At 44.1% G+C, this 16,714-nt stretch overlaps 1 protein-coding gene across 1 annotated transcript in view; it reads left to right on the top strand.

Moving 5' to 3' along the window:
- The window catches only part of PIH1D2 (PIH1 domain containing 2), a 262,948-nt gene that overhangs the window by 208,659 nt on the left and 37,575 nt on the right, over window positions 1–16,714 (top strand). Inside the window, exon 3 of the mRNA XM_078682300.1 lies at window positions 161–284. Within this exon, the coding sequence (XP_078538426.1) occupies window positions 161–284 (124 nt within the window). The remainder of the gene's footprint in view (window positions 1–160; window positions 285–16,714) is intronic.

The following is a 16,714-nucleotide window of genomic DNA, read 5'->3' on the forward strand; positions in this document are numbered from 1 at the left end:
AAAGGCAAATACAGAATTGGGTAATTGCTGTGCAGCAGGCCATAGAGGGGACATCAGAGAAATTGCACTGTAAGAATCTCAGTTCCTTTTGATTTTCAGTCGCATTTTTAAGATATAGCAAAAAAAGTTCTACTTAGAAAAATGTATGATTTCTTTGTAGGTCCCAGAGGAAAAAGATTTATTCATTAATGTATGCAAGTGGAACATGATCCCGGCTCCCCAGTCCCATGCCGACCCTGTTCCCTTGGGCGCTGGTAGATTAGAAGAAGTAGCAAGAGAAGCAGGTATGTTACATTTCTTGATTGCACTAATCACTTTCTTCCTCCATTGTTTTTGGCATGGCATGATAGTAAATTGTAAATGTACTCAGCCGACAACACAGGAACCAATTCAGAAACCTGTTTGCTTTTGAATGCTCAGATGTTAAGTTTGCGGTCTGAATAGCTGCGCACTAATTGTGGCTATCTGGATTTGTGAATGTGTCAGATAAAAAAAATGTAATTTATCTAGTGGGTAATAATTATGTATTATAAATATTTTCAAGCAGGGGGGTGGGGGTGGGGGGGTTGGTTACCCGTGGGACATGGGTGATTCATTGGACGGGGCAAAGGTGTAGTCATGCACAGGGTTGAAACACCCACTGCTAGAACTTTGTGGGTATTATCAAACATTTTGTATGGTCAGCCAAATCATTGATTTCTGTGTATTAAGGGGTTGGCCTTTCTAGAAGAGTGTCTAGTCTTCTGAGGCCCGCTCCTTTTTTTCGAATTTAGATAGTTCATTTCTTAAATCCTCTATATATAAATATAGCAATTAAGTTAATTCTTTTATTTAACTTACTTTAATTATTTAGAACTAGTCTGGCTGTTACTTTGAAAACCTAAGTAAATCCAACTTCAAAATGTATGTTTTTTTAAATAAAAAACTTTTTTGCCAAATCCAAACCAAACACACCTTAGTCGATAGGGGAGATCAATCAATGTAAAAATTAATGAAAACATCACAACAAGCTGCGGATGAATTTTTCAACTAACTGATTCGGCCTTATTCAGAAAGATACCTTCATTCACTCAGCTAATATTATATATCATACGTGTAGCCACACTTTTCTGTAATCTTCACTAACTCTGTGGTTTCATTAATTGATTTTTGGTGTGTTTTTTGTAAAGTGCTCAGTGATTCCGAATGTCACACCATCCGACCTTGGCGTTTAAGAGTCTACAAGCAGAATATGTCTCTGCTGTCCTCGAAATTATGCTGATAATGAAGAAAATAAAAACAGGTCTACCATTTATCATGGTAGTAGATGCATAGATTTTGTTTGTGGGGGTAATTTGTCTTAACTCTCCGGAATTAATGTTTTAATGTAATAATTAATTAATATATTCATATTTATTCAGATTTCAGTTTTTTGTATTTATTGTACTTTCTTTCTCTAAATAGCTTCTAATCAATTTTGTGACCATGCCACTCTTGAGCACACATCAAGTGAATCTTTATTGTATGATTCCCAAAAATAATTTACAAAGAGCGACCTATATTACAACATAAAAGCAGAAGTCAAATATAAAACTAGGTGAATAAAAGAAAAGCCTATACGAAAGTCATTTATAAAATCTTATTAAGATTGATTTAAAAACATAATTTTTAGAGCCCAAATGAAATTGGCAGCGTATGTGTATGCGACCTAAAACAAAGATCAAGATTATAAGATCAATATAGGACAATATAAAAAGGCACAATATTTGAAGCCCAAGCAAGATTGGCAACATTAGAATGTGCAAGGGGCCAAGTATTGTGGGAGCAGCAGATAGCTCCAAAAATTGTACAATAGGGCCTGGCGTTTTAAGCCATAACCTGGCATGCATAAGGCTGTAAAGTGCATGGGCGTGCAGTTTTAAGCCATAGACAGACATGCATAGGGCTCTAAAGTGCATGGGCTTGCATAGACTAATTGCAGTAAATTACACCGGTGTGGCATTGCGGCATTCGCCATTTTTAACCATGGCCACACGTACATGAGGCTCTAAAGTACGCTGATATGCATAGACCAAGAAATAAGAAGTGCTGAAACATCTAAGGAGCCGTAAAGTACAGAGTGTGTGCATCCAACCATAGGCTTCCATGATCCTAAATTGCAGGATTAATGCATAAATACACGTGGTGCCAAATCAAGTGCAGGGCCACTCCCAAAAAGATATACAATAAAGTGCTGAATCCTAAAGTGCAAGAAAAATGCATAAATCTGTGCAACGCCTGTTCATCCAAGAGACCCCACCAAAGGGAGTGTGCAAGAGGTGCATGAGGCACAAAATGCAAAGTCAGACCCATGCACAGATCCCTTGAAGTGCAAGCTTCATGTGTTGGGATGTGCACTTCCAGGTCCTAGAGTGCGAGATACTTGTGTGAAGCCATTCAGTGCCAATTCATGTAAGGTACCCCACAGGAAAACTGTCTACAACAATTGACGTTCGGCAGCATGTGCTTTGCTGTCTTTTGCCTTCAATTCATTCGACATTCGTAAAATCCTTCGTGCTTCCACGTAAAACTTGCCAATTTGTGCGAGGTCCATTGGCACCGCAGTTGTGTAGATGAATGTTACAGCCTCTTTGCAAGTTCTCGTGCATTTTACAGAATCATTCTGAAGTATAATCATCTCTGATGTGATAAGGCTGGGCAGCAGCAGACAATCCAGCCCATTGGTCCGACTGCCTCATTAGGATGCAAGCAATCGAAGCTCAGCTGTAGGGGGGAGGGGGGGGGGGGGCGAGAAGACCGCCGCGTCCGACTCAATCGAGGATCTCGTCAGTGAGGCGGTCGGACTCCAATTTCCTGCAATGAGGGTGGTGCCTGCTCAGGCACCTCTGTAGGGATTACAATGTCCCTTTCCACCGGCCCTTTCATGGCGGTTCACCCAACATGAAAAGGCAGGTGGAAAGTGACTTTGGGGGCCCCTGGCAGGTCCCTGTTACACCCCTGGCCCTCTGCTATGGGGTCTGGGGGGCACCTATGGTGCCACAGTAAATATCCCTGCACCATGTGGCAGGCACCACATGGTGCCAGAAACATGGTGCAAGGATGTTTCAAATGTGTATATTTTGTATTGCGTTGTGTGCTGCTGCAGCCCGTAGCACACGCCGCAGTACGAAATATACACATTGCGACCGCCGTGAAGGTGGTCGCATCGTAATGCGGGCAGCAGGACTGCTGACTTCAAGTCAGCGGTCCTGCTTCCGCCACGGTGCCGGTCGGATGAGAGCCCCACCGGCATCGTAATCAGGCCCTAAGTGTGAATATGTGCCATATAGTATTTGATGTAGGCTATGTTCTATGCACTCCAGCCCCGAGGCCACCTCATCCAGTAGTATAACAGAACATTTGCAAATCCGATTCCCCTGCCATTTGTTGGCAGAAGGGTTACTTATGCAAAACCGGAATTCATTAGCGTACAGTATTATTGTACCCTCTGAAACAGAAAGGGCCTATGCACATTGTCCATGGCCTTTTTAAAATTAATGGAGAGCAGGGCACACTAATATTCAGAGTATAGTGATGAGACAAGATATTACTGAGTTGTCTGAAACAGTTTTGCCTTCTGCCGGGAGGTAAAGAAGCTGTTTTCATCATAATTTATCAGATTACGTATCACTATACTCAAACGTTTGGCTAAAACCTCGGCTAGTGTTTTAGCCTCTAAGTTAATTAGGGATATAGGTTGATAAGAAGCGCATTCATCTTGCGGCTGACCGGGTTTTAATAATACAGATACACCCCTCAAATCATAGTACAACTTCCTAATCTTGTGGGCTTTTTCTAATAAGATTAATAGGTGATGAGTTAGGTGAGATGCATATCGTTTACATTTCTCCAATTGGAAGCTACTGGGGCCTGGCGTTTTCCCATGTAGAAGAGTTGCAGGACTAACAAGTCTTCTATAATAGGATTTAAACATTCAGCAGGAGGCAGGACCCTACCTGCATAAAGGAATTAATTCTTGAGAAATCTGCTATTGGTCTATCAGGCACATCTTAGTGGAGTCTGTTAGATTGTGAAGAAATCTACAGCCTAGATCTTTATTAGCTAACCAGCAGTGCAGGACCTTTCTAGCGTTATCACCTAATTCTTATGTACGGTATTGTACTGTGGCATTGGCGAGAGCCATTTTTGTCAAAGTTTTAACTGGAGGATCTCTGTATTTGTTCATCATGTTTGCCTATCCGTTGAGCCTCCAGTCCCCTAGAGGGAGTCTCCAAGGTCAGTATCTCCTGAACTCTATGCTTTTTGCTTTCAAATGACAACTGTTTTCAATGCCTCCAAAAGTGTGGTGGGGCATGTGGCTGTGCCTTTATTCACATCAAAGTAGTTTGCAATGTGTTTTCTAAGATGTTCGGCAAAACTCACATCATGGAGCCACCATGCACTCAGTCTCCATAGCTCATTCCTTTGTTAACCAAGTATTCTCAACTTAACTAATGTGGGATCATGGTCTGTCAGGGCCCAGCTGAGTATTTGTGCCTCAGCATGGCATCCTATATTTATGAAGGGAAGGAAGATGTAATCTTATGTGTGTGAGAGTGGTGCGTGAACTCAATGGAATTGGAGTGAATTAAACGCCACATATCCGTTAGACAAATTGATCCTTAAGATAAATATCCAATGCATTGCCAAAATTACAATTTGCAGCTTAGTTTCTAAGGGTGGAAATGTATTCCTCCATAGTTTCTTCTTATATCTGTATTCTTTTGAAGAAGTTAAAACGTTCAAGGAGAACACTAGGTTGTTCCGTGAACTTATGCTCCAATCTTTCCACTGATTCAGTAAATTAATTCCATCCATCAAATTGAGCAGGAGATAACATATGTGGCAAATTGTCAAATGCTTGTTGACCTTCTGCGCCTAAATGGGTGAACAGAAGAGCTCCTTTCCTCCTGGGTGCAAATGTATTGTATGTAATTGCGGTTCAACTGGATGTTGTAAGAAGGGCTGCAATTGTCCCAACTAAGGTAAGTTACTCATCTGAGAAGACCTAGGTCGTAACTATTAAAAAGGAGCTTGACTGTGGAAGAATTATTAAACTCAATGTACATACGAAAGTGCCACAATTTGTCAGCTGATGAGAGATATCCTGCAAATGCTTTGTGAACCAACTGGAATGATGGGTAAACACTCTAAAAACTGCTCAATGCAAAACAAAAGATGTGCTACACAAACGTGTGTGAAAAGAAACTTCTCAAAATACGTGCTGAAAGTTCCTCCGAAGGTAAGATGGCCGCCACCTATCTGATGTGCCTACATCAAAGAATAGTACGTTGTCGCTGACTGCTGTCTCTTTCAATGGTGCACATGTCTCTATCTATCAATGAGCATGTGTGCAACTCACGCTGGGACCGCAATTGCGCTAATGAGAATAAATGTGCCTCGCACCGGGGCTAAAAATTATAGGGACGGTCCTAAGGGAGGATGGTACTCACAGCTGCATGCAGGCAAAGAGACCTACTCGAAGAATATAGCAAATACTGCACCAAGGTGAAGATTGCGGTGTTGCTGAAATTGCGATGAGACCAGGATAATTCAAAATCCACAGAATAATGTCGGCGGTGGGCTCCTGGCTACAATTCGTCATTAAATGTGAACTGTGCCATTAGCACATTGAAGAAGCCAGTCAATTCAATGTAACTTAAATATACGTGTATTTAGCCAATGGAGCCCACGTCTCCCGACTCCAACTGGCTCCGCTGGAGTTGGAAACCTTGGAGAAGGAATCCTGAACGGCATGCCCCATACAAAGGTAAACAAGTTTTGGCCAGCATGTGCCACAATACAGCACAAGGGTAGGACAAGTCCTAACACTGCAGTGTGTTATCAGGGTTAGAGGCCTCTGAGTGACAGCAAACCTTCATTTCTGAATTTAAATTCAGAATCCATTAAAAAAAAAGGCAGCTCATGTCTCTTATAAGAACAGAGGCTTCTTTCAAGGACAAATGTTAGCATTGAGGTATTGGCTTTGGCATTAGCAGGCAAGAGTCACTGTACCGCTGTCTGCTCTCTCCACTGCAGCTATCATTCAAAGGTGGAAATTGTCTCTTGGAAAATCTTCTATTTTCTAAATGTGTTACCTCTCTCTTTTACATCTCAGCCACAGGTCAATAGCTTCCGACATCGACTGCAGTTGCAAACTGTTGGACTTGGCCTTCTGTGCACGGTCACCCCCAAACTTTTTTGCCTGCACCCCCTCTTATTTTCTGAATTAATGTTTGTTGCCATTAGGACTCTAGCACTGGTTAATAGCCGTAAAGTGCTTGTGCTCTCTTCCTAAAACATGCTAAAAGTTTTCTACACCTGATTGGCAAATGTAACTTACTTATTAGTTCCTAGCATAAGTTACTACTTGTACCCTAGGCCTGTAAATGAAATGCTACTTCTGGGCCTGCAGCACTCATTGTGCCACCCTCTAAAGAAGTCTCTTTGTTCCTCGGAGGACTACCCTGCTGCTACCTGAGAACTGTCCTGCTGCCTGAGGCCTGCTTTGTTTTCCAGAGAACTGCTAAGCAACTTGAGGCCTGCTTTGTTCTCCAGAGGACTGCCCTGCTGCACGAGGCTTTCCCTGCTCTCTGAGAAGGAAGACTTACCCTGCTCCCTTCAGCCTAGGCTAACTGAGTTACTCCAAGGGTTAGTGAGCTGACCTCCTGTTCTGTGCTACTGGGACAAAAACCAAAGGCCTCCCTGCAGTTGCCCTGCTGCAACTGGATGTGCCTGAGCCCTGCTGGCATCTGCTGGGGTGAACACCAAGATGTGCCTCCCCAAGTCCTGGTACCTTGGCTGGCATCAGTTGACCCCCTCCTGTAAAGAGAGAGAAATCTTGACGTTTTGGGCTCTTCGTGAGTGTGAACTGGCCCATTCACACTGTGACTCTGCTGCCCACGATGACTGACACGATGCTCCAGTGAACCCAACGCGTAGCTGCAGAACGACCGTCCACGACGCCCAACTAGGTCTTCCCACAACATTGATGACCATCTGCGACGCCAGGCTTGCTCTTCACTCTACAGCGACAACCATCTGCAATGCTCTCCCTGTTCCTCATGGTACCCTCCACTGTGAACAGAAATCTTTGCACTGGACTTTGAGAAGGTAACTTTTTCAGCGGAATTAACTTGGTCCCTGTGCCTGGTCCGCGCTTCACCGTGGTCAGCCTGAACTTGTGACCTTCCCTATGTCTGGCACTACCATTTAGATTTGTATCATATTAGTTTCATGTTATTTATTACAATGTTTGCTATTTTTCAAAATTTGTTTGAAATTTTGTTTTTACTCTATTACTGTTTGTGTGCTGCATAAATACTTTACACATTGCTTCTATGATAAACTTGACTGCTTTTGTGCCAAGCTATCAGAGGGTTAAGTAGGGGATAATTTAGTGACTTTTGTGGTTCACGCTTACAAGTATTCTGATTGTTGCTTGACTAGGGTTTTCACCCCAAACTCACCAACAAATAACACAAATTCTCCCGCAGATCATTGTTACATTGCAACTCCCAGATGACAGTGGGGTGTTTGTTACATGTTTCCTGTCCTTTGTAATTTGCTAGGGGTTACAAAGTGCACTTTGGTCATTGTGACACATCATTTACCGTCACTGTGTCATTTTTTTCCCGTTTTTTTTTAATTGCTGGCTAAGTAACCATAAAATGTACCTGTGTGCTTGCTCTGTGTTTCTTGCAAATTGCATCTGCTTGATCCTACACATATTACTGAAAACTTTTTTTTAACATACTTTACACTCTGCATCTTGGTGGGCCGCACAGATATTTTCCACGGAAACGAGTATCAATTCATATTCCTTTTACATTGCAATTGGATCGACCTAAATTATCATTAAATAACACCAAGGTTGATTTTTATGTACTTTCTTCACTACTGAATAATTCACCCTCATTTCTTTTATTTCACATCCAAATTGATTTCACATTTTTTTGATTGGTTTTCTTCTTTCCTTATTAAACCATATTTTCACAAACTTAAAAACATGTTTCCTAGGAACAGATGAACTTTCAAAACTTCCTGTGATGTAGATAAATGTTTATATTTTTGTAATAGCACTATACTCTTGTATTTGGATTAATCCAAAAACAGCCTTGCACTGCTAATACACTTCATCTATATTTATCCTATTGGGTGACATAACCTAAACTCGTTGTAATGGTATAGATTCACACTTCTACTCATATGACTAAGCCAAGATTTGCAAAAACAAGTCCCCATTAACCATCTTCCTACCCTTATTTATTTATTTATTAAGCAATTTGTATTGCGCATACTCAACCCGAAGGTGTCAAGGCGCCTATCAAAAAAGATCGGAAAATTACAGCAGCACTACTACAGGTAGGCACGTACAAAGAGGTGGGTCTTTAGGGCAGATCTAAAGGCTTGAAGAGTGGGGAGAGACCTTACTTCAAAAGGGAGAGCATTCCACCATTTAGGGGCCAGATTGGAAAAAGCCTTACCACCCCATCTGGTCTTCCGGACGCGAGGAACAGAGAGGAGAAGTCTATTTGAGGAACGGAGATTCCTACCAGGATTATAGTAGGACAAGATGGATCCGATACCAGTGGGGCTGGTTTTAGCTAAAGCCTTATAGACCATACACATGGACTTAAAAAGGATGCGATCTACAACGGGAAGCCAGTGCAGCTGCTTCCGGGCAGCGATGGCAGAGGCACGTCGGGGTAGATCGAGAACAAATCTGGTTGCTGCGTTCTGAACCACCTGCAAGCGCTGCAGCTGGCATTTATTGAGTCCAGCATACAGCGCATTGCAATAGTCCAGACGTGAGCCCAACAGGGCAACAGCCAGTTGCTTTCTTGCCAGTAAGGAGAGATAGTGCCTGATTTTCCTTAGAATATGGATGATCCCCCAACAGGTCGATACAGTCCTGTTGACCTGTTGGCTCATGCTAAGGATAGGATCGATCATGACCCCCAGATTTTTAGCTGAGGATGTAGGATTGGGGCAGGCACCCAGTGAGTCCGGCCACCATTCAGCAGACCAGATATCCTCGCTTCCTCCAAACACCATCACCTCAGTCTTCTCCCCGTTCAGTTTCAATGAATTGTGAATCATCCATTGGCCGACTGCCTCCATGCAAGATCTAAAGTTGGCGGCAGTCGACGTAACTGACTGGGAGAGAGAGACGAGGATCTGGGTATCGTCCGCGTAGGAGACTACCTCCATCCCATAAGATCTAATAAGTCTGGCAAGGGGGATCACATAGATATTGAAAAGGGTAGGACTAAGCGCTGACCCTTGAGGGACCCCACAATGCACAGACAGGGATGGAGATAGAAACTGACCCAGCATCACCCTTTGCTCTCTATGGTCGAGAAAAGAGGAAAGGAGACCCAGGGCCGCCCCCCGAACTCCGATGTCCCTCAGTCGAGATGTTAAGACTGAGGGAGAAAGGGTATCGAAAGCAGCCGTGAGGTCTAAAAGGATCAGGAGGGAGGTCTGTCCCCCATCAACCCGTGTGCGGATGTTATCAAGCACTATGGTGAGGGCAGACTCGGTGCTATGTTCCCTCCTGAATCCATGCTGGGAAAGATCCAAGCAGCTGGAGCTCTCCACGAATGCAGCAAGATGTTTATTTAGATGGGCTTCTAACATCTTTGCGGGAGCCGGGAGCAGTGAAATGGGGCGAACGTTTTTTTAATACCCCAGGGTCAAGGGAAGACTTCTTGAGCAGAGGTTTTACCACAGCATTTTTCCTCTGCTGCTGGGGAAAAATGCCCTCCTTCATCACCCTATTCATGATGTCAACCAGAGGGGGAAGGAGGGATTCTCTGCACTGCTTTAGGATCTTTAGCGGACAGACATCTAACGGAGATCCAGATTTAGTTTTGTTAAGGAGGATCTCAAGATCTCAAGATATTGGCAAGAAAGGGGGGGAAAGGATTCAAGACCTATAAGCCGAGAAGAATCAACACCGTTAGATTCCAAGATAGCGGGCACCGGAGGCAAACATTTGAAGATCTTTTGCAGCATGCATAGAAAGTGGAAGCAGAGTCATGTTGAGCTTGTTGTCTGGGATGATCCCTAGATTTTTTGAATGGTGTGTGGGTGTTGTTCCTAGCCACCATGTGAAATATCCTTCATAAATAAATGTTTTTTTACGGAATAAAACCCCAAGCATATGACCACCTGGCTGTTGCATTCCCTTTTGTGGTATATTTTCAAAGTTACAATCAGCTGTTTTCCCCAAGGTCTTAAGTGCCTTAAGATGGCACACTTACTGTATCACAAGACAACATACCTGCAAGATATCCCAACCACAGTTTCTAATATAACTCCTCTATCCACTACCCACATTATCTCCACAGTGTTTGGCCATACAATATGTATTTTTTAAATTTTATTTATTAGAGTTTTATATAGCACAAACATGAACCACTAGGGTATCAAAGTGCTTTACAAAAGAACAGGTGATCGAAACAGGTAAGTCAGACAATGAGTATAAAAAGGAGTGATCCACAAAAATCCTTTGCTTGCCTGCTACTTGAAATTGAAAATATGCAGGTTCTGTACTTCCATAGACCAGCATCATGCCCCAAACTACCACCCTGCCTGTACAAATGTTCTGTTCAAATTCCTTTTAGATGCATAGAATTTTAAATGAGTTATTGAATAACTGCAATGTTTTTTCACCGAGGGATCCTGAGTGACATCAGATGGACAAAGTGGGCGAAGTTTGAGATGTTTATGATGTAACTCAGAAGCCCGAGGTGAAAAATATGCCTGTTGACTGTTTAACTATTTATAATTGCATGTTATAAATGCCCTCAAACCTGCTGCTGTTTCCGATATATTCACAGGAGTAGAGAAGTAATGAAGGAACCATACGTAACATAGCCTGTCATCTAAAAAAACAAAAATGCGAGGGTTATATGAGCCCTTCCGACTACATATTTAATTGAGTGTTTAAAACTGGGTGGAACTTGGGTGAATCTGTGCAAGGTTGTCCACAATATTGAACAAGCATTGGCAAAGCCAATAGGTCTCGTCTATGCACCTACTATTGGCTTTGACAATGTTTTATAGCTATGTTGTACAGCAGTGCGGCTGCTATGCAGCTTGGCTAAAAGTTAGGAAAAAAAGGGCTATGACGTGGCCAGTAACACAGTCAATGGGAGAGTGAGAGGGAACAAGCAACACGGATGTGATGAGGGGGAACAAGCAGCAACAATGATGACAGTGGAAAACCAAGACAAAAATAGTGCCTCAATCACAGCACGAGCAGTGGAAAGATTCTAGTCAAAATGCAACAATCAGTACTTGGTCCATGCTCTACAGAAGGCAGAAACAAAAGAAAGGGCAGTAACATTGACACACAATACCCAATTAAGAGGCAGCAAATTAGAGCGACAATGCAATGGGGGTTCACCAAGCCCCTTCTTGTAAACAATATCTCTCACAATTGAGAGCGCATTTGCTCCCAGTGTACGTGCTATCAAAGCGTGTCCTAAAAATGAATACCTGCCACTTGCCACTACCACCCTCTGAAAGTAACCCTCCCCGTCTAAATTAAAATATAACAATAAATACCTGGGGCCTGCCACCCCCGACCAGGCTCTGTACCTTATAGCCCACTCCCTAACCGAAGGAGTCGACTCTGTGTGTGCTGGCATCTGATCCGCGAACGGTACTGATCATCTCAGGTTATTTATTCTGTTGGTACAGGTCAGTAGAGATCCGCACTGACTGGGGAGACGGCAGTTGGAGCAGATGCAGCATCTTCTGTGTTCTCCTGAGGAAAGCGGGTGAGACCTTCAACTGCTATTCCTCAACTGCTTCCCTCTGCCATGCTCAGGCCTCACATTAGTGAGTTTGCATGTTTGTTACCCACTGTTGTTAGGTCACAGCAGTGAATGAGATTGTGATTGTTGACAAAAAGGCTCCCCATGGAAGCGATAGCTAACACATTTATAACATATATAACACGTTTTATTCTCTCAACTCTTTTGACTGAACATTTTCAACCTAATCCTAAACTGAGCCCTCTACAGTTAACAAACTTGTGAATCATTTTCAACTGAAAGACACCAAGGCTTGAGGCTTAGCATCTATATTGGCACTCCTAATTAAAGACACTCTATTTTGATCTATTTAGTTAGTTTTGGTTGCAAGACAATTTGTGCCATATCGGTTCGGTATTAAGAATTCGGAATCTTCGATGTAGGTAAAAATTCTGTGTTTTTTACTGAATCGGTAAAAATCGGGGAAAAAACATTACTGATTCCTTAATACTGATCGGTATTAACAAATCTGTATTACCAAATCGGTAAATACAGAATCGGTAATTCAAATCCCCAGCAATCGAGGAATCAGCCAATCCTGTGCATCCACCCCACCTCCCAACCAGGAAGTGGCCACACCAATGCAGGTGCACTGAATCAGAACCTTCTGGAGAGGCTGAGAGTGCAGAGGAGAACACAGGAGCCACTGGGAGAACTTTTCCTGTAAAACCTGCACAATGGCTAACAAGGAGACAGACAAAGAAGGTGCTGAAAGGAAGAGAAAGTTAAAATTCAGCGAAAGGGAGCTTCAGGTCCTGATTGCGGAGGTGGTCAAACAACATACAAACCTGTTTGGGAAACAGTCGTTGCAAGTACCAGAATCAGAGAAAAGGAAGGTCTGGCTGGGAATACAGGCACAGGTGAATGCCATAGGAGTGACCCCCCGGGAAATTGAAGTACTTAAAAAAAGGTTGTATGATGTCAGGAGCCTCACAAAAAAAGAAGATGGCTGAGATAAAAAAAAACTATCCAGCCAGACAGGAGGAGGAAGGAACAGGACACCTGCACTGACTGCACTTGAACAGTTTGTGGAGTCCACCATAGAGCCTGAAAGCGTCTGTGGAATCGGGGATGCAGACAGCTTAGCCAGAGCTGCCAACAAACAAGGTAAGAAGCATGCACACTAATCTGCGCCGCCCATTCCCTATCCCCATTCCCCAATGAGGCTGTGTGAATCCCACTCCTGTACAGGTTTTACTAAATACCAGCAATGCATTATGGGAGATGTAGTCAGTGTAACACGTATCATGACACTCATCACACTGCACACCAAGGCATGTGACACACATTAGTGATAAGCAAGCAGAAAACAGAAAGATAGTGTGCCAGAAATGAAAATGTATTTTTGCTACGTAGGGCTGCCAGACTAGTGAGCTAATGTATAATTTGTGTCCACAGGCGAGGCATCATGCAGGTCTGCACAAGACAAGGCTAGAAGGGCACCCCGGAAGCAGAGATCGGAGGAGGCCAGTGCTAGTGCAGGGCACACCACACCACCGGCATCACCACCACTGCCAGAATCACCACCACTGCCATCATCACCACCACTGGCAGCATCACCACCACTGCCAGCATCACCAGCAGCAACACCACTTGCAGTGGCAAGACCCAGGAGGCATGCAGTTGCCTCACTCCAAGAGATGGAGTCGTCCTTGGAAGACACCAGAAGTGGAGAAATCTCGACTGTGCCAGTGGATGGCAGTAATGCAGGGTCACAGTCCACCTCAGAGAGAGCACACACAGGTGCCAGACACCACAGGGCTAGGGAACCCAGTCCACCTTTGCAGGGTGAGGAGCATGGTGTTTTTGCAGGGCTGGAGACAAACATGGTCAAGGTTCAGCGCCTGCAAGGGAAGGCAATACAGTCTGTACAGCGGCAAATGCGACACCTGAACACTTACATGGTGAACATTGAGAAGGGCATCAGCACTATGACCTCCACACTGGCTGAGGGCATGAAGGAGATGGCTGAGGGCATGAGGGACATGTCCCAGTCAGTGATGCTGCTGTGCTGCAAACTTGATGAAGACAGGATGGCACGGCGCAGGGAGAGGAAGAAGATGGAAAACCATACAAAGGCGGTGAACCGCCTCGCAACTGCCACTTCTCTACTCTGCAGGCGCTCCATGGCCATGCAGGAAGGGATGGCACACTGCAGCCGTGATGTCTCTAGGGGGCTTGTCAAAGTCACAACTGCACTTGAAGTGCTACTAACAACTCAGGCTGCCAATACTGGTGCAGTTGATGTGGGGGACAGTGAGGAGACGACCAGTCGCAGCAGCATAACGCCCCCTGCAACTGAGACCAGGAGGAGCAGTAGACGTCATGGGGCTGGCACTGGTTCCACTGCCAGTGAAGACAGTCTGCTGAGTGAATCCAGCAGTGTTGTGCGTGGCAGCAGACGTTAATGCAGCCCACACTTTGTGTACTTAATTGGATGACTAAATCCATGACATCCTCTTAGGGTTGTCACAATTAGGACTGGCAAGTTGAGCCCTTTGTGTAGTGGCAAAAAATGTAACTACGTCATTCAAATGCAACAACTGGCTGTGTCTCCTTACTTAACCAAAAATAGTTGCATGTGATCGCTGCCCGTCTTTGTCTCCCGTCTGGTGCTGGCGCCACTCCAGCTGCGTTGGGCTCTGGCTCAGCAAATTCATCATCATCGTCCTCAGAGTCCGTTAATTCAACTTCTGTACCTTTCTTAGTGGCAAGGTTGTGCAGCATAGCACAAGTTGCAATGATTTTGCAGCAGATGATGGGTGTGTACTGAAGTGCGCTCTTTTGCTTTTCAATAGTCCAAACGTGCGCTCCTCCATGTTGATTTGTGTGCCACATTGTATCGTCTCTCACTTGAGGTTGATGGGTTTAGGTAAGGAGTGAGGATGAATTACTGCACTGCATAAGCGCTATCACCTAGGTGAGAAAGAGAGTGCCATTAATTACAAACGCCATCACATTCATCTGCAGTATCCATCAGGATGTGTTTCGCAGTGATTTACCTAGCAGGTATCCTTCTCCAAATTCTCCCGCAGCCAGGCGTGTGTAGATCTCACTGTTCTGGAAAATGCATGAGTCGTGGGTGCTCCCTGGATATTTGGCCACAATGTCGGTGATTATGTTCGCTGCATTGCAGATTACCTGCACATTTATGGAGTGGGTGGATTTTCTGTTCCTGTAGATGTACTCGGTGGCTGCAGGCGGGCAGATTGGAATGTGTGTCCCATCAATGCACCCTATGACATGCGGGAACTGTGCCATTTGGTAAAAGTCTGTCTTGGTTTTCAGCAGTTCCGCCTGTGTGTTTGGGAAGCTTATGTAGTGATGCATTCTCTGCATCATGGCATCCAGGAACTTCTTGAAGAAACGGGACAGGCAACTCTGTGACACCCCACCTACCGCAGCTATCACCCCCTGGTAACTGCTGCCAGATGCAAGTAGGTGTAGTTTACAGAGCACCTGCACATGTGGTGGTATGGTGTGCGCCCTTGGTGTTGGATGCTCCAGGAGTGGGTGCAGGGCCCTTATCAGGTCCAGGATGGTGTGGGGGTGTAGCCTGTACCTTTCATGGATCTCAGCCTCAGTCAGTTGGAAGAGTGTGATGCGCTGTCTGTAAACGCGCTCCTCCCGTCTCCAGATCCTCACTCCTGCTGCCTGTAGCCGTAGCCACCTTGCAATTACATAGAAGGCCGCCATAGTGATCACACTGTTGCATTTTGGGACTGCTTATATACACTGCACCTGATTACCACCTGCTTTCACTCAGTGTTAATTACTGACACCTAAATACCGAATTTAATTAAATTTGGTATTACCAAATTTGACTACATCGATTTCATCGTTTTTACCATTTCTTATTTACCGATTCGTTATTTGGGTGTTTGGTAATTCCGATTCAGTAAAATAGAAATTTGGTAATAAGGAATCGGTATTTACCGATTCCTTTTTACCGATTCCTTCCCTACATTGCGCATGCTTATATACCGGTCAGTAACTTTGACGTTTACTGATTTTCACCGTTGCCGACCGGTATTTGGGCCACCTACATATGGCCCAAAGTGATTTGTAAGCACTCCGATTTTCTTTGAGCTGGAGTGTGTTAAACCTGGCACCCTTGGCGTGGTTTCCTCTGACTTTTTGCTTCATCACCTCCTGTTTTGCTGACTTCATTTTTACTGGCTTTAGGATTCTGGGCACTTTACTTACCACTGCTAACTAGTTCATATGCTCTGTACTAAAACATGTTAACTGGCTTATCTACGATTGGTATGTTTAATTTACTTATAAGTCCCTAGTAGAGTGGATTATATATGCCCAGGGCCTGTAAATTAAATGCTACTAGTGAGCCTGCAGCACTGATTGTGCCACCCACTCAGTAGCACTTTAAACATGTCTCAGGCCTGCCAGTGCAGCACCTGTGTGTGAAGTTTAAACTGCCATTTCCTTGCCAGGCCCAAACATTCCCTTTTATTACATATGTGCCACCCCTAAGGTAGTCCCTAGGTGGCCCTTTGGGTAGGGTACAATGTATTTAAAAGATGGGATATGTACTTTTGAGTTTTACATGTCCTGGTAGTGAAAAACTGCTAAATTCGTTTTTCACTACTGCAAGGCATATCTCTCCCATAAATTAACATAAGGATTGCCTTAAACATCTTGGGAAAAATAGAGTTTTGGAGTTTGGTGTCCCTGGATTCACATTTTAAAATCAAATACTTATGGTCGAAGTCCGATTTTAAAATGTAAGTCTGAAAATGTCCCCTTTAGGAAGTTGGCCTGTTCTTACTTTATCCATTCTGTGCCTCAGCCTGTCTCTGAAAACACATTTGGGTTGTGGGGGAAGCAAGGCTTTGTGCATTCCCTCTACA

Source organism: Lissotriton helveticus, chromosome 3_1 (assembly GCF_964261635.1).
Source record: "Lissotriton helveticus chromosome 3_1, aLisHel1.1, whole genome shotgun sequence".
Taxonomy (NCBI): domain Eukaryota; kingdom Metazoa; phylum Chordata; class Amphibia; order Caudata; family Salamandridae; genus Lissotriton; species Lissotriton helveticus.